This window comes from Photinus pyralis, unplaced genomic scaffold (genome assembly GCF_008802855.1).
Source record: "Photinus pyralis isolate 1611_PpyrPB1 unplaced genomic scaffold, Ppyr1.3 Ppyr1.4_LG3a, whole genome shotgun sequence".
Taxonomy (NCBI): domain Eukaryota; kingdom Metazoa; phylum Arthropoda; class Insecta; order Coleoptera; family Lampyridae; genus Photinus; species Photinus pyralis.
This window is the reverse complement of record NW_022170509.1, coordinates 1,951,179-1,974,962: the sequence shown is the minus strand read 5'-3', so window position 1 is coordinate 1,974,962 and position 23,784 is coordinate 1,951,179. Positions and strand designations below refer to the sequence as shown.

General features: G+C 36.4%; 3 protein-coding genes and 1 long non-coding RNA gene across 13 annotated transcripts in view; all 4 read right to left on the bottom strand.

The window, feature by feature from the left end:
• The window catches only part of LOC116165774 (ceramide glucosyltransferase), a 45,429-nt gene extending 37,698 nt beyond the window's left edge, over positions 1-7,731 (bottom strand). For 8 of the 9 annotated variants that reach the window (XM_031480447.1, XM_031480448.1, XM_031480450.1 and 5 more), the window contains exon 1: positions 93-437. In XM_031480447.1, the coding sequence (XP_031336307.1) occupies positions 93-190 (98 nt within the window). In that variant the 5' untranslated portion in view covers positions 191-437. Of the gene's footprint in view, positions 1-92; positions 438-7,589 lie in introns of those variants that run through there. The other variant, XM_031480451.1, reaches the window with a different exon arrangement.
• A 2,575-nt stretch (positions 7,732-10,306) lies between these two features.
• Positions 10,307-12,018, bottom strand: LOC116166043. The gene is made up of 4 exons (XM_031480864.1): positions 11,249-12,018; positions 10,689-11,192; positions 10,512-10,641; positions 10,307-10,462 (listed from the first exon to the last, which is right to left on the bottom strand). The coding sequence occupies exons 1-4, from the start codon at positions 11,450-11,452 to the stop codon at positions 10,377-10,379; spliced, it is 924 nt and encodes a 307-aa protein (XP_031336724.1). The 5' UTR covers positions 11,453-12,018; the 3' UTR covers positions 10,307-10,376.
• A 1,901-nt stretch (positions 12,019-13,919) lies between these two features.
• Positions 13,920-14,913, bottom strand: LOC116166005. Its single transcript, XR_004144241.1, has 2 exons — positions 14,694-14,913; positions 13,920-14,648 (listed from the first exon to the last, which is right to left on the bottom strand). It is a non-coding gene; the product is annotated as an uncharacterized LOC116166005 (long non-coding RNA).
• Positions 14,914-16,267: 1,354 nt separating this feature from the next.
• LOC116165515 (delta and Notch-like epidermal growth factor-related receptor) overlaps positions 16,268-23,784 on the bottom strand; it is a 53,410-nt gene continuing 45,893 nt past the window's right edge. For both annotated transcript variants that reach the window (XM_031480019.1, XM_031480018.1), the window contains exons 9-13: positions 21,537-21,659; positions 20,407-20,509; positions 19,740-19,897; positions 19,419-19,531; positions 16,268-17,422 (exon numbers count right to left, since the gene is read on the bottom strand). In XM_031480019.1, coding sequence (XP_031335879.1) covers positions 17,293-17,422; positions 19,419-19,531; positions 19,740-19,897; positions 20,407-20,509; positions 21,537-21,659 — 627 coding nt within the window. In that variant the 3' untranslated portion in view covers positions 16,268-17,292. The remainder of the gene's footprint in view (positions 17,423-19,418; positions 19,532-19,739; positions 19,898-20,406; positions 20,510-21,536; positions 21,660-23,784) is intronic.

Sequence of the window (23,784 nt, the reverse complement as noted above, 5' to 3'; positions counted from 1 at the left end):
TCAAGAAGAAGGTAAAGACAATGGTTACCGCATAAGTGAGGTTAAGTGAAGCTTGAGTTGTTTACAATAGAGGTAAATAAGATAATACCCACCCATAAAAGATAGCGATAAGGTGTACGATCCACAGCGCGCACCAAAACACGAAAAAAAATATCGCAAAACCATATAAGGTGTATATCATTGGCGCCATTCTATTCAAAAAGTACCGAAAAAATCCGCATTCTGTTATTGCTTCCCTTTAGACAGGTAGAAGATTATTTACCGGCAAAAGCATCTTAATATAAACAATGGCTAATTGACTTTATCGGCAACGTACCAACACCTTCGCGGCTCATAGTTTATCAATAATAAGGTACAGAAGCGGAGCAGAGTGCAGTATACAACACAAGCACAACCCTCCCTTCGACGGCGACAAAAATCGGGTGAGACTGAGAAAGAAACGCAAGATACGCGCGCATGCTTCCCTTCCCATATACGCGCACCTACATTGCACAAAATAATGATAGCAATTTGTTAAACATTTATTTATAAAGATGAACGATTTTAATTGAGAATTTTGTTTAGGTATAACCAAATTGCTTCAAATGATCTACTTCATCAGCAACTCAATTATTCCCACGGTCGGCAAACGGAAGGGGGATTTTATCACCGTTAACATCGAAAAAAACCACCCTAATTGCACTAAGTACTCGTTTGAATGTATATGCTGCTATAAATGTAGTTCAATAATTTCCCGAGAATGTTTTCAAAGATTTATTTTTCCATTTACTTTTCAAATATGAATGTGTGAATTACCACATCCGGAAAAGTCTGTGAAATTACGTGCTATAGCAATTAAAAACTTCTCTAAATAATGAAGGATACTTCGACCTTCATTTGAAAGCCCATTATTAATGGTATGTTTGCGACATACTAAAACTGTCCTGACTTGATCAGGGGGTTTGGGTTTACAAACTTTGGGGAGTTCAACTCCCGGAGTTGCGTATATTCACCCCTCTACGTCTACAACGAATGAAACAATTATTTCTGAGGGAATATAACAAAAAATTCGAAAGTGGTACTTGGGAAGTAAGGGGTAGTTTTTTCTCTCTTCGCACTTTTTCTTTCGAAGCGCGCGTTCGGCGGTTCGAATATGCGCTACGCACCGTCCTATTAAATATTAAATTCGCCTATAAAGCAACAAACTAAATACCATTGTTTAAATTCTTTAACAATGCTAATAGTTATAAATTCAATGAATGCTAATACGTATATTAGCAATATTACACGCGTTTTATTTACTCCGAAGCTATTAAATATCATAATTCGTGGTGACTTCGGAAGTTCGGACAGCATGACGTTTTTACAAACAACCCTGAATACACTGCAATTGTCCCATCAACAAGTACCACACTGAGAGAAAGAATTACCACAGATTTAAATATACTATTTAAATCTGTGGAATTACTTGTAAGTACCCGTTTACGGTTACATTTATCCTAAGCACAGAACAGTAATATTCTGTGATCCTAAGGTAACTTCGTATTCTGCCGAACTCACAGGCGATTCTGAGTAATGTTCGTAAGGTAGGTACAAACAATTTGTTAGCGTTATACATCCGAATTATTAATGAAACTAAAACAATTTCTTATAGTGAAGTATCTTTTTTGTATGAAACTCTGCAATAGGTAACAATTAATGCACCTTATTTATGGGCAAACGTTGAAGTTGTAGTTGTAACGCATTTGAGATATAAAGAAATGTTTAGTACCTAAGTGAGAGGTTACTTGTTCTATATATAACTCTACAATGGGTTAATAATAAATATACTTCGATTACAACTAAATGTAGAATTTTTAGTTGTAAGATGTTTGAAGTATTTGGAACTCTTTGATTTCTTGTGTTAAGTGTAACTTATATTTAACACTACAAACATGATCTACATCATATGATATATTAGTCCTTACATAGGTATTACTTATTCATTATGAAATATACTTACTACCGAATGACTTCTTCTCTTACTTCAATTTAAACACAGTTGTTTTTAAAATCAAGAGAACTGTGCTTTCATCTAATGGATATCTTGATTGTTTATTATTCTTTAAATCTCACAGTAAACGTAACATGTACTAATTATTATATATGCATAGATTGGTCAAAAGGATTTGTTGGGTACCGTGTACGGCGATTAAATTATATCCCTTGTAAAATAGGTATCAGTTTATTTTATATCTTAATTACAAAATACAAAACAGAACAATACCTATTCTTATAATACAAAATACCTAACTAGGTATATCCTATATCTATATCATAATAATTTGCCTATCAGCATAACATCCATTGAATCGATTATTATATAGTAGACCATACTATTAAGTAAAAAATATAAAATGTAAGAAATGTCCAGTACTGTAACATCGTATTAAAACGTTTATTGATTTGTTTGATATTATTTGAAAGTAAGTAAGTGTTGCAGAGATCTTATAAACAGTACCTACACCAAGATCTGTGAAAGTAAGTTTCGTTTAGGAGCGTATAAATTATTGCTATGATTTAGGTTTAGATACTTACCCTGAAATACGGGAATATATACGCGTTTAATAGTGTTTCAATTGATAATAAAACACGTCGACCAAGCTGCACAAGTTGTAAAGCACGTATAATGAATTGGAATGGCAAAGGCAAAGTGACAACTATGTCACTATATTTAACAAAACCTAATCTTTCTTACCAGGAATACGTTTGATTTCTGTTCACATTCAGTATACTTGAATAGCACTAACAGATTTTATAATTAATAAACATGCATAATTTGTTTGTACGAAGAAAAACATATTGATCCTTAATATATTAAAATATGGCCTCCAGTAATTTAAATTCACATCTAATTCGTGGTGTATTAGGTGTAAATGTTCCAAGTACCTACAAACAAGAACGCAATGGAATAGCTCCATCAAGACATTACGCCTTGCATTAGCATTGTGAAATATACATTATAAGATTCGAAAGTTCACTACAACCGTTCGTAAGTTAATAGGTAATTAGAATACAGTTGATTGCTGGAATCGCATTATGATTTATTTACCCAGTATATTAAAGATACAGAAAAACATATATAGTTAGCCTTAAGTATATGTTCATCTAATAAGTAAGACGTAGCTAGGTTGTTTTTAAAAAATGGCACCATGTCCTTATGCATATCTTACTATTTATTGGTGCCAAGAAAATGGTTTTACCGTAAGCAGTATTTGAGTCAATCATACAATTTTTTGTCATTGGGTTATTATTATATATATTGTCTTATTACAATTATTCAATTGTTATTATTTAGAGTCAAATGCTACAGGCAAACTTTTTGGGTCGAAATGTTACTATGTTAATAATAAATGCCTTCTTTTCTCTCAGTGCATTGACTAATACCCCCTAGTGAATATGCAAGTACCTAACGGGAAAGTCTTTCAGTGGGGCCACTTCGGATACAATCAACTGTGAAATATGGAAAAATATCAAACTCCTCGTGTGAGATCAAAGAGACTTCAGTGCATTTTTGTTTGGGAAATCAGTACCTATTTTATTAGCCAGTTTTGACTCCACGATCCGTAAGATCGGTAACACTTCTGACGCCGCCAGTCATATAAATGCACCATTTTGGTAGATTTCGCTGAAAACCCTCCACAAAATCGTACTCAATTTTTGGGGACACTTCTCATAGCTCGAGCTTCTATTGGCAACACGAGAACCTCGATTCGAGCTTTAAGAAACTTTAAACCGCGTGACAAAATTCGCAGCGGAAGGTCATTTTTTGGCGCCCGAAGTCGACCACCCCTCGAAGTTTAGTTTACATACCCAGAACGTGACAGGAGGTAAATGCGGTGTTCATAAAGGGTCAGGATGCTCAATCGGCCTGCCTAAGACGTATAGACCCGTCAGCCTCAGCTCCTTCCTGTTAAAGGGGATGGAATGAGTCTTAGACCAATTCCTGAGAAGCGAGTTTCTAACAAAACATCATTACGCCTATCAAAAAGGGAAATCCACAATCACCGCCCCACATAGTTTAACCTGTAGGGGTGGCCGCGTTTGCGGATATAGAGGATGCTTTCGATAACACGTCGCATCGCATGAAACCACCGAAGCGGCCGGAACCAAAGCCCTTACCGCCACAACAATAGGCTGGATAAAGTCCATGTTGAGGAGCAGGAAGATAACGGCAAGGATAGGCTAGGAGTCGGTCACAACCGATGGTCAAAAGGGGGTCAAAGGTTACTATGTGCAAGGGTATGCAGACGATCTGGCTATATAGTAATCTCTGGTAAACACGATACAGTGGTATCTGAGCAATTGCAAAGGAGTCTGAACACCGCACAGAGGTGGTGTATTGAATTACAGCCTAAGCATTAATCCGCTCAAAGCGGTGGTCGTGCTTTTTACCAGAAGGAGGAAACCCAACATAAGGGTACCCACTACGGGGGGCACCACCATCGATCTTAGTAAAGAGGTCCAAATACCTGGGAGAGGTTAACATGGAACCCTATATGGGTAAGGTCGTAAAAAATTTTCCTCGCGCGAGATCGAAGGGACTTCAAGGGCATTTTTGTGTAGCAGATCAGTTGTGGACAGGCAGATGAGAATGCTGAACACACTCCATGCAGATGCGAGTCTGCTGCCCGGCAAAAATGACCTCGGCGGGGACCAGCTGAGATAGGGGAACTAAACCCCGGAATAGTAATTAGCTTCTTCAATCGGCTAAAACTACTCTAACCCTAGGGCAGCACAAAAATCCTTAGGTAGGTGCTTAAAGGTTACACTGCCTTACCCTCACTGCCTCACACATACAATGCAATACCCCTGGACACGCGCGCCTTACAAGAGGTACGTGGTTAATTTCGCCCCTACAAAAAAACGAAATTCCGTCACGCAGAGATTGTCGTGTTTACTTTCCCATGTTCCCACCAGTTTAAAAACAATAAAAAGTATCAATTCCCACAGTTATTGAAGTAGAAAGATCTCGGAGTAAGTAAATTGCTTTCAAATGTTCATAATAAAACTCCAAAAAAATCAAAATGTGTCTTCTTCATGTCACCAAAACTTTATTTCCCATGCAAAATCGAGGAAAAGAAAAAAATATTTGTTTTTGTCCACGATGAGTTCGATTAAACATGCAGCGAATGAATTGGCAATAACATAAAATTATTTGGCAAACATAATAAAATTAAACAATAAAGCTGGCAGCAAAGGAGGCATTTAGAGCATGTTTTTACACATACCACGCATTTTTAAAAAGCAGCACGTCCGTTTTCAAAAACAAATCTAAAAATTAATTGTCCTAGGCTCAGTAGCTTAGAGATTATGAAATTTTAAAACGAAACAGGATTATTTTTAGGTAGAAACACAAAAAAAAACTTTTTTGATAAAGGTACAGCAATTGTGACTTATAAATCAAACGAGGTGGTTTTTTAAATATTTGTTATTTTATTTTCAGAATTTGTTTAGGTAATGCCTCACGATATTCCAGAAATGTACACAGGTTGGTTCAAAAATTCATGTCAAATTTTGAAATTAGTTAACTTTTCATCTTTTCAAAGCTGCAAAATTAATTAATTCAGCCCCTTTTTTCCCTTATACGTTGGTTTCTACACCTCTATCTACAATTCAAGCATGGTCAAAATATTAACAAGCTCACAGAATCCACAATATAGTTGAAAACTCACCTGGGTAAAGTAGATTTTGGAAAGCTTGTTTCATTATGCAGAACTAGAATAGGTGGGTATCTCATATGGCACAACATAATGTAGATCAGATACCCTATGTATGTAGTTGTATTATGCAGGGTCAGACGGGCAGAAATACGCTCTTACTTCACAGGTTGTTCTAAAAAAGTGTTAAACGTGGCCTAGTTAAGTTTTAAGTAACAAAGATTAGATTAATTCCATAGCTATTATGAAGAATGTGAAAAGTTAAATGAGCAACCTTTACGGAATTCCGCTCATCTGAAGGTTTTTGCTTTTTGATGATGATTAAACATCAAATTTAATTATGTTTTGTTTTATGACAGAACAGTATTTTTTCGTGATGGTTCTGTTAATTTATTTATTAACCAGCTAATCATTAATACAATAGCTACCCTTATTTTTCAGTATAGAATCTAATGAGAAAAAAGGGGGGTTATATCATTGAATAAAAAATTTCTTCAATGGTTACATTTAAAAAATAATCGCATTTTTAGAACATCAAAATTATTACTTTCTGAATACTATATATATACATTTTTTGGCCGACATTAGGCTTTATTTAAACAAATACTAAAAATATTGGGTTTAACTTACAAAATGTAATTTTGAAAGAAACTCATAATTCAAAAACCGTTCGATGTAATTCATGGTCTCCTACACCAAACTTTTCCGTAGATTTAAACAGAATGAATAAAAATTCACAGTTAAAATAAGGCCGTGTAAGCCAACTGCCGCGTATAACTGAAACTGAAAAACCTTTGCTAAAAGAATTTTATTGTATAACTTATAAAATCTGTTCGCCTTGTACCATATTATAATCAACTTTGTGGATTATCATTAAACCGTTTATTAATGACAAATTCTATTCGAAGCCCATTAAACAGCTTGCTTCGCAATTTTAATCCATAGCCCCTTAGGCGTAGGAAAAATTAGACTCAAGGTTATAAAATGAAACGCGTTTTAATAAACAAATACAACAATAAAAGGAACAATTCCCTAAAATAAAATAAAACATCATATCCTGACATACTTTCCAACACGCGTGCTGATGGTCCAATATATTCAGTAATAGTTATAAAACAATGTGTACAGAGGGATTCTGAACTTCATTGTACAAAACCAGAAAACCTTTCATTTTAGATATTTGGATCAAAGTACAAATTGCCCCACTTTAGTGTGAACAAAACGGGCTTACGTTAAAAAAATTAAGTTTTCACATTTTTAAAGGTAACACTTCATTGCACGTTCAGTGCACGTTTTTTGACCAAATTTTCAACTCAAAATTCATTGTATGCAACCTAACGTTGGAGTTCCTGTACGACAGATCTACGAAGTTTGGATGGGAATACACGATTGCAGTACAGCAGTAGGTAATGAGTGAATAGAATCGGACCAAAGACAGACCCTTGCGGCACTCCCGCTATAGCTAACTGCTTAGAACTTCCAAATAACCTTTGGAACGACAATTTTGATCTTGTGTATTACAAGAAAGAAGAACTATTATCAAATATTCTACTTAATTCTACGGAATCGGCTATCGAATCGAATAAATAAAATGCTAAACGGAAAATAACAGCAGACCCGAATTAAACTAGACCAATTAAATCAATAGCTCTAAAACTTGACAAGATTACAATACCAAAATAGATGACCCACAGTTTCGCGTGGAAAATAGATACAATGTCGATACAAGAGCTACTTATTTATTCCCTACACCATATCCTTGAAAATTGTTATATAGGTAGTTCATTTCTTTTATTTATTTGTGTTACGGTAAACTTAGACCGGAATTGGTTTCATTTCAAAACGGGCCAATAAACTAACTGATACCTGCTTATTGTACGTAAGTATTAGATTACCTATAGGAAGACTTACCACAATATGATAAAAGTGCCCATAATTACACATTTCACACATTTGCGGTTGAAATCGATAAAAACGCCATTGCACAAATATGTTTTTCTTGTTACATGTTTACACCAAAATGCTTGTTTATGTGACGATTGAAAGCGCGGAAATAAAGCGCACTATCAACCGTTATCATATTTGTGTTTCCTGTCGATTGTCGTTTAACTCAATGCAAACGCCAATCCAAAACAGAGTTAAGCAACGCAGTACCTTGATGAGTCCATCTCCTTAGGTAACCTGGACAACAGACTGATTACCAATCCAATTAGAGCCCTTCTTCTCCGAAGCATTTAGCAATGGAGGTGACCGCCTTATCAAAAGTTACGGAAAACTGCCTCACGAAATTGTTGTAATTAGATCTTGAACAACCGAAAAACATATACTATCGGTTAATTTACTATCACGCCAGTTTTTAGCGCATTTCCACAAAAAAAAATGCGCTATTGTGGCCACTTTGTCCGCCCGTCCGTCCGTCCGCTCGTTTTGCGACGCTACTAGTTCTTTATCTTAAGAGCTATTGTTCTACTTTTTTCGCTATTTGGTTCGTTATGGTGTCGAGTCTTGTTCCAAGGAAGGAATTTTTTCTGTACCGCTTACAAAAAAAGTTATTGTAAAAAAAACAAAAAACCGTTTTTTACATGTTCCATAATTTTACACTTTTGCGGTTTATTAACGATCCTAGAGATCGTTTATAATTTTGCATTGCTATCTGTCGCCTGCCGGTTGGTCTCTCCGTCTGTTCCTTTGTCTGTCTGTCCATCTATCTGTCCGTGTGAACGATAACTTTGTTTANTACATAGGCACTTGGAATAAAGGAAAATCTAGCGCCAGTTTCAAAATTTTATTTTGCGCATGCGCAGTGCCAACTTTTTTATCTATGGAAGCATTTAAGTGAAATTTGATATTTAGGCGCTTGGAACAAAGGGAAATCTAACATTAGTTTCAAAATTTAGGTTTACGCATGCGCAGTTCCAACTTTCTTATTTAGAAAAGTATTGAAATGAAATTCTTCTCATAAACTGAAATTGAAGTAGCACGTCAAAAATGGATTGCCCATGTGCAACGCTATCTTTCATATTTGTGGCCGGATGTTTACGATTTTAACAGAAGTTGCATCTTACAAATGGGATACGAATGCAAGTGGAAATGCGCTTTATGTAAATCGTTTACGATTACTTTTTAACTTGTTTTAGAAGGGGCGGTTTCAAATGGTATACTACGGAAATGCAAAATACAAGTATGTTCAAAGCGAGTTTTTAATATTAAATTTTGAACTTTACCTTGACCTGACATCAATTTCTCTTGGCACTCCATTTTATAAAGGGTTCACATTCCAACCAATATTACTTAGTTATAGGTTTGCGTACGCGGCTGAAGTAAAGATAAGAAAGGGCTTGACGGATTTGGATCAATTTCTTATTTTTGGTGTAAGTGAAATCAGATTGTAAAAATCTCAAACCATAAGTTGATCACCAGAAGAACTGGATTAGGGGAGTGAACTTTGATTATATTGAGCGACTCAGTTAATAAACTACCTACCAAAAAATATAGCAAGGGCTATAGTCTGTAATTGTTTGTTAAAATACAGGGGTTGAGAACCCTTAATATCGTATTAATTTCTACTGCAATTATGGCTAGCTCAAAGACAAATTCCAATTCAACTACTTTGCTGAAAGGTTGGTCGTTTCTTATACTACTTTCTAAAAAGCAAAAATCTGGTGAGTACTTAGTTGATCGACTGCATGCATTAAGTTGAGGCACCCTTGAAACTGGAATAATTATAAATCATTTCGTAATTATGCCATTGTGGCAGTAAAACAAGATAAGTACTATTTGTCGTTATAAACTCCTCCGTATATCGTCCAACCTGGGGGAATGAGCATTGACTTAAACGAGGCTTGAGTTTTGTAATTTGTTGTATACGTTGGTTTAAGCCTTCTAATTGCCAGTGATAAACAGATGACATATTTGTCACTGTTTTACTATTCATACCGATTGCTTGAAGGAGTTATTTCTTTCACCAGGATAAAGACACCACTTCGAGCACCTTCTTACGGTATGCTTTGTAACGTTTTAAACGCAACTTTTCGTTTGTTTTTAAGTGAGTTTCCTGCAGAACAACGACATCCGGTAACTGATCTCTGATTAGTAAATGCAGCTAATTTAAATGATGTTTTAAGCTGTTGCAATGCCATTATATTATATTTGCATAGATAAATGTACGAAATACAGATAATTAAGATAAATACTAAACAAACAACACCGACTGACTTACAGAGATGCAAACAAACGATAACGATACCAAGATGTCATACTCATACTCTTGAGGGAGAACAGATATTAGAGGCGTGAATTATTCTGTCAATTCCTCTGCAACAGGAAGGAGCGTCTGCATTTACAATACGATTATCGAACAACGCCTCCAGCTTCCCAAACCCCAACAGGCTGGAGTGCAGGAATTCCATTATCCATGACAGCATCAAGATCAAGAACCTCTCCTCAAGATCTGCCTGTTATCCATCTAGCGCATTTTGTGAAGGAGCAAATCCGAGATCGAAAATGGTGGTGTGTATCCCGAAAAAAGAACTTTTCAAACATCTTCGGAATGTCATTTACTACTCAAAAAGTTCATGAGAAAACGGCAAAACACATTCATGCACTATCATTTAATATACCTCTAAGTAACGATACATTTATTAATGATAACTTACATATAACACTTATATTATCCCATTCTTAATTTATTGCGCCACTTCAATCAAATTCGGAACCAATTGTAATACTGACGCCTCCAGGTAAAATATGTGTTTGATGATACCACCGATTTGTATCCACAACAACTGCAACAATCTTTGTTAACATTACAAGTGTAAAATACGTTCAGTTAACTTATATCTCCTGGAGAAACGGTTACTTCCATTTCACGACAACGATAAAAGCATTCAGGAGGAGGTGCTAATCTCCATAACTTTTTACCACGTATTTGCGCTTGCCAAGATGGGTACAGCACATTGTCCACCTAAAATTCTATTAAGGCCCAAATCATGGGCAAATGGTTTCACTTACGTGCATATGTGCGCCAAAACCTGGCCCTCCCATAAATATCCAACTTAACGCGATACTTTCAGAGTTGTCTGGAAGAAAGTAAGGGCGATTGTAGTATTCCCGAAGAATATTTCCCGCTTTATCGTTACAGTTACTCCAACCGATATACCATGGTAAAGTTTCCGGTTCTAAGCGAGATCTCTCCACGCTCATGTTTAGTGCTTCCGCAAGGCTTGTGAACTCGGTTTTGTATGGAAAGAACTGGCACTCGGATTGAGTGGAAATGTGCTGATCCACGCTTTGGTATAACTGCTTAAAGAAATTAAAACTGAACGTCTGCATGGCTAACCAATTTTTAGTTCCATCGGTAACAACCACCGGCTTTCCCGTGTTAACGTACAGTTGCTCAAAGTTCTGCTTCGAAATGTTTTCTACTTTAGGTACCTCAAACGTGTTAAGGCATATTCCGCAATTTTCGGGTTCTCGAAATATTTTTGAGGATTCAAAAGGCATTTCAACGAGACACTAAAGAGCAAAATAATGTCATTACTAATATCTTTATGAAATATATACATAACTACCTCCGATGTGCTCGATATTCCGAAGTAGGCCCACCACATACAAGCGACAACAATGACGAAAATAAAGCACTTTACCTTAGTGTTGCCCTTTTTCGGTCCACATAATCTATGCACAACGTCTAATGTAAGTAGTTCGTCACAAGAAATTTTGGAGTTCGTCGTTTTTTGAAGTATACTGTTAAACCGTTTCTCTGCCTTCTGCATTGTGTGGATGAAGACTGATGCGATACTGAGTTTTTCGATCGCCCTTATCGGCTTGGAAAAGAGGCAGGCAGCTGTTCTGTTAGAGTTTATTAGAGTGTAAACTTAATACCAATCTGTTTTCCACCACCTGCGCTTTAATCCATTCTCAAAATGTCGATACTGTTTTACAATCTGGTGGTAATTGGATTAACAGCATTACAAACCAGAGTGGTTGGAAGATTGAATTCTCATTTACCTACTCGTGTGTGGGGGACATGCACATAATGCGATTTGTGGGTGTTGAGATTTATTCTTCAAGTATACATTAAACTTCCTTAGCCCCAACAGAAATTTAAATCGCACCCCAATTTTACACATTCCCTATTAGACGGAATTAAAGATTTTGTTTGCGAATGGAATTTTACGCATACGAAATAAAGGCATTTGCGTAGAGGACTTTTATTGTGAAATAAAATATTTGTCAGGAAATTATGCAGTATTTGTAAAAGGGTAATATCTGCTGCGTGCTTTGATTTTAATTTGTCAAAACGTACAGAAATTTGAAAAGTGTGCAATAATTTAAAAAGCGGTCGTGTAGTAATTTTTATAAGTAATTAATATGTACGGCTCCGTAACTGGACTAGTGGGTCCGGTTGTAAAATTGCTCATTAAGGAGGAAGAGGGACCCATATTTAACTATGAAAACAATGCCCAGGTGTAGGGTGCTAACGACCCATGCACATTTCCAGCTATACAATATTACTTGGAACAATTTCAATGGTGCAACATATATCAAGCATGTACAAAATTGGTTTATAGAGAGGACCAAAAGAACACTTTTTCAAGTACCTAAATCAAGGGTTTAAAATGACTAAAATTTGCATTTCTCTTTTCAATTCTTGTAAGCAACCGCAAGAGGATGAAATTTTTGCATATGTCCTTTTCGATTTTGTGAACAATTTTAAAGTTCACAATAAAAAATTGTACTTCTTTATAAAGGGATACTAAAGAAATATTTAAAACTAGCATTATAACGCTTTCTAGAGTTACGTACTGTAGAGTCCAGAGCTTTAGAGAGCTTTTTAAACTATTTTCCGAGTTCTTTACCTTTCCGGGGCTCGGTGAGACGTATTTAGGGGTGGGATAGAAAAAGCTAGAAATTCTCCTGATTCTCTTGAAGAGCACTTAATAGACAATAAAAACTGCTCGAATATTGTGAAAAATACTTAAGTTCTTCCCAAAAACTTATAAATGCTGCTCAAAGCTGATTAATGCTTTTTCAAAGCATTCTCGCGTCTTTCCAGAGCTATTCAGACCGTTTTCTACGCAGTTTCTCGAAATTTCTAGGTCATTTCCAACAATAGACGCGACTTACGTATAGTTCTGAAAAGGTCATTCGATGGCGTAGTCTTAAATCTCACCAGGTATCACCAGGGGAGTGGGGGATTTAAAAAGTTGCTAAAAAACATCACGTGATTAATGGACGACCTCCATGGACTCATCCACCCCCGCAATAAATTTTTACCTAAATGTGGTACGCTACTGCTGCAAGAAGGGATGTAAAATTTCTCTGGAGTGGAAAATCCGCCGGCAGTTATGCAAAAGTATAGATGGTTCGTGGAAAACCTCCTCCAAATGTATTATTTTATCATTTGAAACTTGTTCGTTCGACCTAGCATCTAACCAACCCTGCAAAATTTTCTACAAAAAAATACCTCAACCTTATTTTTTTTCCAGTAATGAAACCACTCTTTTTTCACAAAGTCTTCCAAAAACCCATCCGAAGTCTTCTCAAAGCTTTCTCATAATTTTTACTAAACCTTACTAACTCATTTTCGTTCTAAAATTTCTTCAAAGCCTCTTTCGCTTCAAATTTTTACGAATCTCTCCTAGAAGCTTCAGGGTATCTCCTCACAGTTGACTCTGCGAAATCGTCCTTAATTCTCTCTGGAATTTAACCAAAATCCCAATCAAATCATTTTTTACTTAACTTTTCCCTTTCTTATCGAACTGAGACCTTTTCTAATTCGTTACCCAAGAACCTCTTCGAAACCTAAAGTACCTAAAATTTCCGAAATCACCTCGAAATTCCCCAATCCTCACGGAATCCACGCAACCTATCATCGCAAATGTCTACAAAATTTCCAATAGGTCTCACATCCCATCAATTCGAAAATAATATAACAGTTGAGTGAAGAAATCCTCCTTCACTCAACGATATAACGCTATGAACCTTGTTCCTTGCGTAATGAGAACACGGGTCATTGGAAATTGAACCCACTATCCTAAAAATAGGTTCGTTAGGCGCCCCCTGAGGGAGCATGGGCCCCGTTTCCACATTTAATGGATAGATGTCGGTAGCTGTTTTTGAACTTTGCTTGAATGATTTCCAAATTTTCATTTATGTGGAAGTATTGAGCCTTTTGAAGATTATATGTTCAGCCTCAGATCAGTCACATCTACACACGTTGGACGGTATCTGACGTCGTTTTTGAAAAATGTATAATTTATTTAAAAGACAATTTGAAAATTACAGTTAAAAAATTAAATTCAAATACACAACTAGCATGGCGCGGTTATCAATGTTATGAGTTATTAGCATCCTGGGAACAGGCACTGTTCGATGTAGATCGGGATCACCGCGCTTATATGATGTAATTGGCGCAGAGAATCTGTTGGTTCTTATTTGATTTTGGGAACTCACTTCAAATTTCCCTTGGATGGTTTCGTTGATAATCCTCACCGAAAAGTACACCATCAACATGGTATGTTGAACATTAACATGCAGTTTAAAAAACTTCTGGTTGCAGTAGATAACTTTGAAAAACTGTTCTTCTGCTTTAGAATAGCAGAGCGACTTCGTGATTTTAATGCCCATTCTTTGCGCTGATATTATCAAGTCGCGTGAGTGACATTTTTGCATGTGACCGATTAGATCCTGTTTCTTTCCATGGAATGTTTCACATAATAGCGAGGACGGACACATGCAGACGTCCTTCGGTTTTAAATTAGGGCACAATTCTTTTATGATTGCCTCCAATGTTAAATTGCGTACCGTCGTAATTTCTTGGTCACAGGTTGGGCATTTCAGAATTGCCGAGGAACAGAAATGGCATACGCTATGCCCTCTGGCACACAGGAATATTTTACCGGCAAATATTTTCCAACAAACGGGACATTTTGCGCTCTTGTACTTCTCCATTAGATCCAAAGTTGCCTGAAAGGCAGCATAAACGCAATTCAAAAAATAAATAATTCTTACCTACTGCAATTTGTTCACGTTAGTATCTGGTCCACACGCGAAAAGCAACAAACATGCACAGATAAAGCTGGCCTTTATTGGCCCATTTGTGAATTATCACTTTTATGCAAGAGACAGTGGCGTCGACTGCATTATTTCACCTGTATCGGTTATATTTGAGTGTCTAGCGGGAATTTTCCCGTCTCTTGCTTGATGTATTTAGTAAAAATATTTAATGTATCCAAACGCGTCACTGACTTCCCTGGCAAATGAACCGTTAAGGTCTACATCGTCCTTTCTTGTCTCCTATTCATGATTTTGACCAGTTGCGCCTTCAACTTCTTTTTAGAATCGAGAAAATACCGACCGACGTCCGAAGGTACAAACATCTTTCAATACCATCATCTCAGAGACTTCGGAATGTAAACGCGTGTACTTGCAGAGCTTAAAATACCTGGGCACAGAGTCCTCATTCTCACTAGGGTCATTATTTTACGGTATTGAAAGAGTGTACTCTACTTTCGTGCTATTCCTGGTTGTGTTGCCATAGACTTACCTAAAGGTTGGGATAATCATTGCGCCGTCCACTCCACTGGGTCGAACTCATGCTCTGGCCTGGCTTCCCACCACAAGCACCGAGCAGTCACTGGATATCCACCTGGTGAAGCTTGCTCGTTCCGTCCCATGCTTGTTGCAAAAACACTATCCATAATCAGCAATTGCCAATTTGTAATTGTAATTGAAGATGCAATAAAAAAAATGGAGCGATGGGCTAAATAGCTGACTAGCTTTGTCAAGTATCTTGGTGAAATTCCAAAAAATGTATTATTGTTGTCACTTTTTCCATCTGTCTGTTTATTGATGATTGAACCAACATCGTATAATTATCCGAACAACCCCTGTAGTGTATTAATAAATTATGACTAGGTTTGCGCAAAGAAAGAACATAACAATAATAATAGCTTTTTTACCTTTTTTTAGATGTTGGCTCTTGTTCACTTTACCCCTTAGAGTATTCATTTAATTCTAAAAGACCGGGCGAAGATGTGGCATTTTCTATCCTTCTGTAAATTCGGAGCTTAGAAAAAGTGCATGTGAAAATTTCTCCGTTTTTCTGCATTTTAGAGGAATTTATTCAAGGCTTTTTAGTTGCGCCGGGAGGGTGAAAATGTATCAGTTTTTCTGTCCTTATCTTTACAAAACAGTGCCATTCCACATCCATATTCTTCACCTCATCAGAGAAGGTGGTAAGTGATAAGTTGTGGGACAGGATTCTTTTGATCCGTTTGAGGAACTTCTAATATAGATCGAAAATATTTTGTCAGGAGTTTCCCCTTTTATAATGGAGTTACTAAGGAGCTTCCGATTTTAAGTAGGATATTTTATGAATCAGTTTGATGCCTTTCAGCAGAATTTTGCTACTGATTTGTAGGGATTTTGGCAATTAGAACACCAACACATAGGATTTTCATGTGAGGGTTTTTACACATCACGCACCTCAATTTCAAAACCTGCGAAGATTCGATACTACCCTCAACAAATTCCCCCAAGGTGATTATGACGATAGAGGTAACGATGCAAATGAAATATTAGTAAACAATCTGTGTATGGTTTTAGTAAGCTTTAACGTATAACCTTTTATACATATATTAGAAATAGCATTACTTATTTAATATAATTGCAGTTAACATAATACAAATGCATCGAAAATATTTGTTAGGTACATTTATAGGGTGATTAGTGATTGATATCGGTTATATGGATGGAATGATGCCTATAGGTATATGCAACTTACATTGAGCAGTTCTTATTACGTAAATCCACATTCGTATAATTACAACCTTACATACATACACTGAGCATTCATAATCCATTTGAAACAAAAACATCTCGTTTAAGTCCACTTAAAATAAAAGTACTTGCATTGTTGGACATTACAATATTGTTCTTGTTAGGAAGAAGTCAAATTGACACAGGATAAACTGCGAACGACTATGGCGCAGGCAGCGTGTTTGATGTTTTTGTTTCTTGCCATGTGTGCCTAAATTACATTACCTTTACCTGCTTTACCATTATTACCAGTAGGTACGGTTCCACAGTTAAACATAATAAAGCGGTAATCTAAGTACTGATGTGCTTAAGCTCTGACTCATAAATTGATATTCAAAGGCTTAAGCAACTAAAGCAAACTACTTTAGGAACAATTCTTATGGTGCCTTCCTAAAAATGAACTGTTCGCACGACTAATAAGTACTAACACCGTTATCTTTAATATCTAGTTTGTTAAATATCTAAAGTTAACAACTACGTTAACTGATTCAGGATCAATAACGTTGGTTACTCCCCAAGCTGATGAAGCGCACTTTTTGTACGTAACTTTTAACAATTTAATAAATCTAATGTTAAACTTAAAGTTTTACTGTGCGATTTTGAATCTAAATAACAAATACCTATAACTACACCTTTTTACAATTTATAAAGCTCATGTGAAGAATTGACGATACCTGTATTGTACATAAATCCGAAAAGGCCTAAAACAAACATTATTTAACATTATTTGTGAGGTGCGTAACAGTTTTTGACAAAGGTAGAACGTTTTGACATGTAACAACGACGCCCTTTACTGGATTAAGGGCGAGCTTTGACTATCGCTGAAATCCAATGTGTAATACATGTCGGTTGTGTCCAATGAGGGAAGATTACGACTGGGAGTCGCAGTAGGAGCTTTGTCTTTTCCGGTGAACCAATCACTAAACATTGAAGTTAACATTAGCAGACAAAAAGGCTTCCAAGGACCTCCAGCTCAAGGTTTATGTTAAAAGTGTTAAAACCAATATTTTTAACGGAGATATAATCGTCTTGGATGATTTTATTTAATACTTATGCCATTGTATACAAGGTGCAATATACGTAGAGGTACACAAAAAGGGTGAATCTTTACAGAAAAGTAAATTCATTCACTGAAAAACATCCAAATTTTTACGACATGGCGTGGTCACGTTCCCTATATTAAGAACATCAACAATCCCCTTAAATTAAATGACAAAAAATCAGGACACGGAAACGTAATATCAGTTTCTTCTTTATAATAGAAGTGACAATTTATAATTTACACATTTCACTCAGCTAAAAAATGGAAAACTGAAATAACTTCTCCTAAGCGAGTCCCTACAACTCCCGGTCAAATTTTATCGACTTTTCGTTATTAAACGATCACATTAGAGACCATTTCTCCCACCAACACGCACAAGTGTGTTACATGTCAACCAAACATGTAAAAACGCCGGGTTTGTCAAAATTTTGCAATATAAACTTCAAATCTGTGCACTATATTAAAATCGACGTTCAACTACGAGATTAAAAGAGTGTACAATTTTGGCGAAGATCTTATCAATAGACATTTTTTTTAGATTCTCGATTTTTTAAAAGAACTTATACAATCTTTTAACTTTGAAAAAAAAAGTGCAAAGGAGGCGAGGGGAAATTAGTAGTTTTTCTACCCTTCTGTAAAACATCTTTATAACACCTGGTGAAAATTTCCGTTTTTCTACCTTTTAGTGGTAGACCATATTGATTACCCGCCTCAGACCCCACCGCTTCACAGTAATCAGTGTAACATTAAAGTGGTTTCTGCCCCCGTATCAAGGCCAGCACTTCTTAGCTGGGTGTCTATAGGAGGCGGTGTCCCTCCGTAGGTAAAGCTTTTTGTTGCAGTTAGTGGTGGACTCTTTCCATGATAGCGTATGCCCTTCCTCTCCTTCAAATAATGTACCGTCCGCATTCATAAATAAGAGATTTGGTGGTTGGAATGAGGTGGTTTTCTCCAAATTAAGGATTTAGAATTGAACTTCATTAGGGTAGCTTAGTATTACGTAATAGGTGGTTGGTTTTGATAGCGGGTACTACAAATTTGTGTTATTTTAAATTGCTTTCGATAGTTTCCCAAATGAATTAAGCGCTTTTTACGTTGTACAACTGAAGGGGTAGTTTTAGACGTCATAGAAATAAGGTATAACGTGTACTTTTATTTGAATTCAATATGAACCATGTCTTTCAAGAAATTTGACCAAAATTTGAGTTTTAAACGGTAAAATAGAAACGTTCTTAAACGACTCGATCTAATCATTTTGTACCTGTTTTATAAAGAATGTCCATCTTAAGTCAATTTCGGGTAGGAATTCGGTTGGAGGTTTTCTAATTTAAGTTTAATATTAAATACAAAAAAACAATGTAAATTACAAATTCTCAATTTGTATATGAAGAAAAAAAGATATTCTGTATTTCCATTTTTCCATTGTTCACTTAAGGGAGTTGTTTAAATTGGCCACCTTCAATGATGATATTCAATGTACCTAAGATTTTTTTAGAGCTGTAGAGGACGGCGGAAATTGACTGATTTATTTAAATTCAAATTCAAAGCAGTCGAAGGAGATTATTTTGAATTTTCAATTTAAGAAAAACAAGTCTACTTTAGCAAATGAATTGGAAGTTGAACTAGCCGTGGATTGCCCGACCATGAGATGCACAACGCCCCTAAATAATTTCAAAAATAAAGTGCACCGAGGGGGCTACATTTCTCAGTTTTTCTATCTCTCTGTAAAATGTATGAAATGCCTCAGCTTTGCAAAAAAGTGTATTGGGCGAAAATTTGTCAATTGTTCAGCGCTTTAAATTTAGAAAAAAGTAACGTAATGTAATTTATTATTGTGCGTAGAGAAAAGGAAAACGGGTAGGTGATATACATACCTATTCGTGGTAGGTGGTTTCGGGCCGCCACCATGGCAGGTTTTGCACCTGAATTGTCTTCCAAACATGAATCGCTTGTAGGTTTTATTCATACGACAGTGGCAGACTGTGACCTAAGTATGAATCATTTTCGGTCAGATACGATGATACCAACACACAAAATCGGAATGGTATCTATAACTAAGTATCTAAAACAACGCAGGGGTTGTTTACGTGCACGCGTCATGCAATTATTTAAAATACATTAGTTCAACAATTTTCAGTAGTTAAGCTTACATTTTTCTATTAGGTTTTAATGTAGTTGCTTTGATGATTACTTACGATAAGGGCGACGATGACAAAAGCACATGCAAGAGTTCCTGCTGCGATGTAAACGTTATGTAGATGATCCATATGAATAGGTATAGGCACTTGTAGATCTGACTCATTACTTTCCTCGATTATGTCAGAGTTTGTTATCGTTTTCACGACGAACTCCTCTGTAAATTTATTGTCTCTATTAGTTTAGTCACATTTCGTTTGCTCCGGGCACATTTAAGATGCTTATCGGAAAGCTGCTCGCGTTAATTAAAGAGCTGTGAAAAACGGGGGTATGTATTTCTAGTGAATTGGGATTCGCAAATATTGCACTTGCGGGTTCACAGGGTAGAGTGACGAAGCTCCCCTCTAAAGACTACAACTTCTCTAATTACTTCTGTAAAAGATTCGAACTAATCAGTTGAAAAATAAGCAACACTTCGGCAAATTTCAAGAGTAACCCTCCTCCAAACACACTAAAGTTGTTGTCGATCTTATATTTAAAATGATTTTCCAGCCTCTATGAAGGTAGAAATTATATTACCTATCTTGGCGCCTAAATCTGTTGTAAGGTTTTCTAGAGAATTAGGGAAAAAGTTGCCAGCTGACCTGATTACTGTAATATTTGCAAACCCAAATCTCAAGTTAACTTTAGCAATATGACATTTGGGGATATGTCCCAAAATCTCACCTTTACAAGTTTTTCCTGTATACCCTGGACGACAAGCGCAATAAAAAGAGTCCATACTACTCCAGCAAGTACCTCCATTTGTACATGGGTTTATACTGCAGGCCTGTAGAGAAAACAAAATGGAAATTTTTACAAAATAGAACAATCCAGAAGATCGAAACCAATCATAGATTCATTCAACAACCAAAATTTTTATTTTGTTTTACAAAAAACGTTCATATTTACTTCAGTTCACTGACCACCCAGTAATTTTACCTTGTCATGAACTTACGGTTAAAAATTGTAATTTTCATAAAATTTAGACCAGAAGTAGTGTTCAATTACATGAAATTGGACATGCACTGAGCCACAATTATGTAACACGTCTCGGAACATCTCCAATTTTTAAAGAACCCAGGCGTCCATGTTGCTTGACCCTGTGCGCATACAGGTATTAAGTAGTAGTAGTAGTATGGCAAGGAAGAGGGGCACGCTTATTCTTCTTTCCTACTGTTCCATCTGATTGTGGATGAAGCTGTGCTCCTCTTTCTTCGACATTTAACGTGGCAGCTTCTTAGTCGAATAGGGGATTAACCTATGTACATTTGGCGGCCAACGCGTTTCCGAATATGACTTGTTATATCCATTTCTATTTGCTAAGAGCGGTTACCCTAATTCAGGACTTATTCAAACCAGTACATTACATATTTCCTGTTCCTTCACCATACTCTCTGCCACGCCGGAAAGTCTTCCTGATGAGCCACCACACAGATAACTATCTAAAAAAATTTTTTTGCCACCGTCACTTTCAATAGCGGCTAGCAAAGACTCATTTACTGTTTTGGACTATACACGATTCTTCTTCTCGCGGGTGTATGGCTTCTACGTAGGAAAAATGGTTGAAAGAGTGCCACAAAATGGTTCTATTGGATCAAGTTTTGTACGGTCAAAATGAGTTATGTTATATATAGATTGATAGAGACATCCTCCCAGGAGATCATAATATATCGTCGACTGTTATAAATATTTCAACTTAAGATTTGGATGTAATGAAACACTCGCACAGGTTAATAGAGCAACACTGCGCCTCTAGTAGAGTAAATCCGAATTAATTGACATGAAACAATAAAATTCTCCTTTCAGATACTTACAGTACGAAAGGGTGTATCACAATCTGAACCAGAATACCCATTTGGACACTCGCATGTGTAGTTGTTGCCCTGGTCAAGACAATATCGATGAGAAGCGCATGGATTGGGCTCACATAAATCAATCTGTAAAGACACAAACACACATTCGATATTCAATACTTATTTAGTATATAATGAATAATTACTATTCTTGACAAAATTTAATTTGGTATAAACACTAGGCAGTGCAAAATCCGTCGAAACTGTTAAGTTCCGGAATAATGTACATACATGGGAGAGGCTGGGATCGGAAATTAGAGAATAAGTTGAGACGCACTTTAATGATAAAAGCTCCAATGAAGCTTGAACTTCCACAAATCTTCATCCTTCCAGGAACCCGTTCGCATACCTAAACTAATATATAAGCTTTTTGCAAATACATGAATCAATCTTGACGAAAACTTTAAAAGAATTATGTAGGGACTGCAAAATAAAAAACATTTTTGTGTCACTCCCATCATGTTGAAAATATACTGTGTATTGAAATGTAAAAACAAACGTAGATTAAAATGTAACGACATTCATTTGTTTACATTTCAATTTGCAGATTTACAGGCCACCGCGGATTCATCTATAAGACCTAGGAACACTAGAAAATGATTATATATTATAACGTAAATTTAATTAGGTTTATTTACAATTAATCAATAATGAATTTATAACAGATTTATCACTTACTCACAAATTTATAACATGTATATTAATAACAAAACGAGCGCGAAATCACTACTCATTAATTTGGCGTCGATGTTGGAACTTCGCCTAAACGCGATTCAATTTGTTTACTTATCAAACGGAAAGTTTCTAGAAAGATCACGGACCTTCTTGAGAATTCCCGAATCGAATTTCTCGGTAAGAACGATTCACATTCGCTTCCATTCCTTATCGCTGGCGACTAATGTCGCCCCGACCTCTGGAATATTCGCTACAATATTAATCAAGTTTGACTTCCTGTTTGACATGCAATAGAAAACCGAAATTATACTTTTCCGAACGTGCTTACATTATTAATATTGTTGTTACCTATATATAAATGCGTTAAATTCATCACTAGAACACGCCCCCTCAATATTAGCACCAAAATAATATTGGCCGCGCTCATTAGCTTCCAACCTCCAAAAAATTCCTTGATGTAAGTAAAATTGCCTTGGGGGGTATACCTCTGGCGCAACGGAACGGGTTTGCACATCGTGGTCTTTGTTTACGTTCCCAATACTTTTAAAATTGATGTAGGTACCTACACATAGCAAACAGTTTTACGTAGGAGATCCATATGGTTGCTTGCATTTTCGCTCGTTTTTAGAAATTTCCTACCAGAAGTATAGGTGGCCTCCTAGTGGAGTTTTAGACAAACTGAAACAGGTTTCTAGGGAACAAACTATACTGCGGAAGAGAATTGTAGAGCAAACATCCTGGGAGAAAATGCAGTGTAGGCTGTAGGATAGTTTTTTTTTGGAGATTGCCAGAAAATTTCGTTTTCGTTACTTTTTGATGATGCAAATATTTGTCCGTGTAGGGACGGGTAGTAGAATAATAAGATTATGACTTCTTTCCCGATTTGTGACAATTTTTAGATGAGTTTTTCCCATAGCTCTGGTACTTCAGTACCAGAGGTCGAGCCTGAAAACTGTGCTCCAGAAACCGTGTTGCGAGAGAGACCGGGGTTTTCGCGACGTTTGTGGTTTTTTTTTTGTTCTGCGAGGAGTAGGCCACGAGAAATGGTGCAGATCCTGGTACCACAGGCGATTAGTGGTAGTGATTAAAAACTTGGGTGGTGCAGGATAGACGATTGCCTTTGGTATGTCTTTATCCGAGTCTCAGGTTACCACTGTAGGTCCATCAGACCTGGGAGGTGGCGCCCTAAGTGCAGGTTTTTGTCGCAGTGTCAGAGGTGGGCTCTTTCCAGGACACCTGTACGCATTCTACTACTACTAATTCAAATTACGTTTTGAGTAATTAAAACACATGGGCGTAGGACCGTTTTTATTGATTGGAACTTTTCCTAAATGAATGATTTAGAATTGAATCCCGTTAAGTGGTTATTTTAAATTTCAAGTCAATAATTATTAAGGTCAATTTCGTGGAATAAACATTCAGGAAGGGTTTGTCGTGATAATAAACTTTTTCGGTATAGCCAGCGTACAGTAGATTTGGTAACTAAAATTTTTGAAAAAATAGAGGGGTACAAGTGGACTTTTCTAGTCCATAA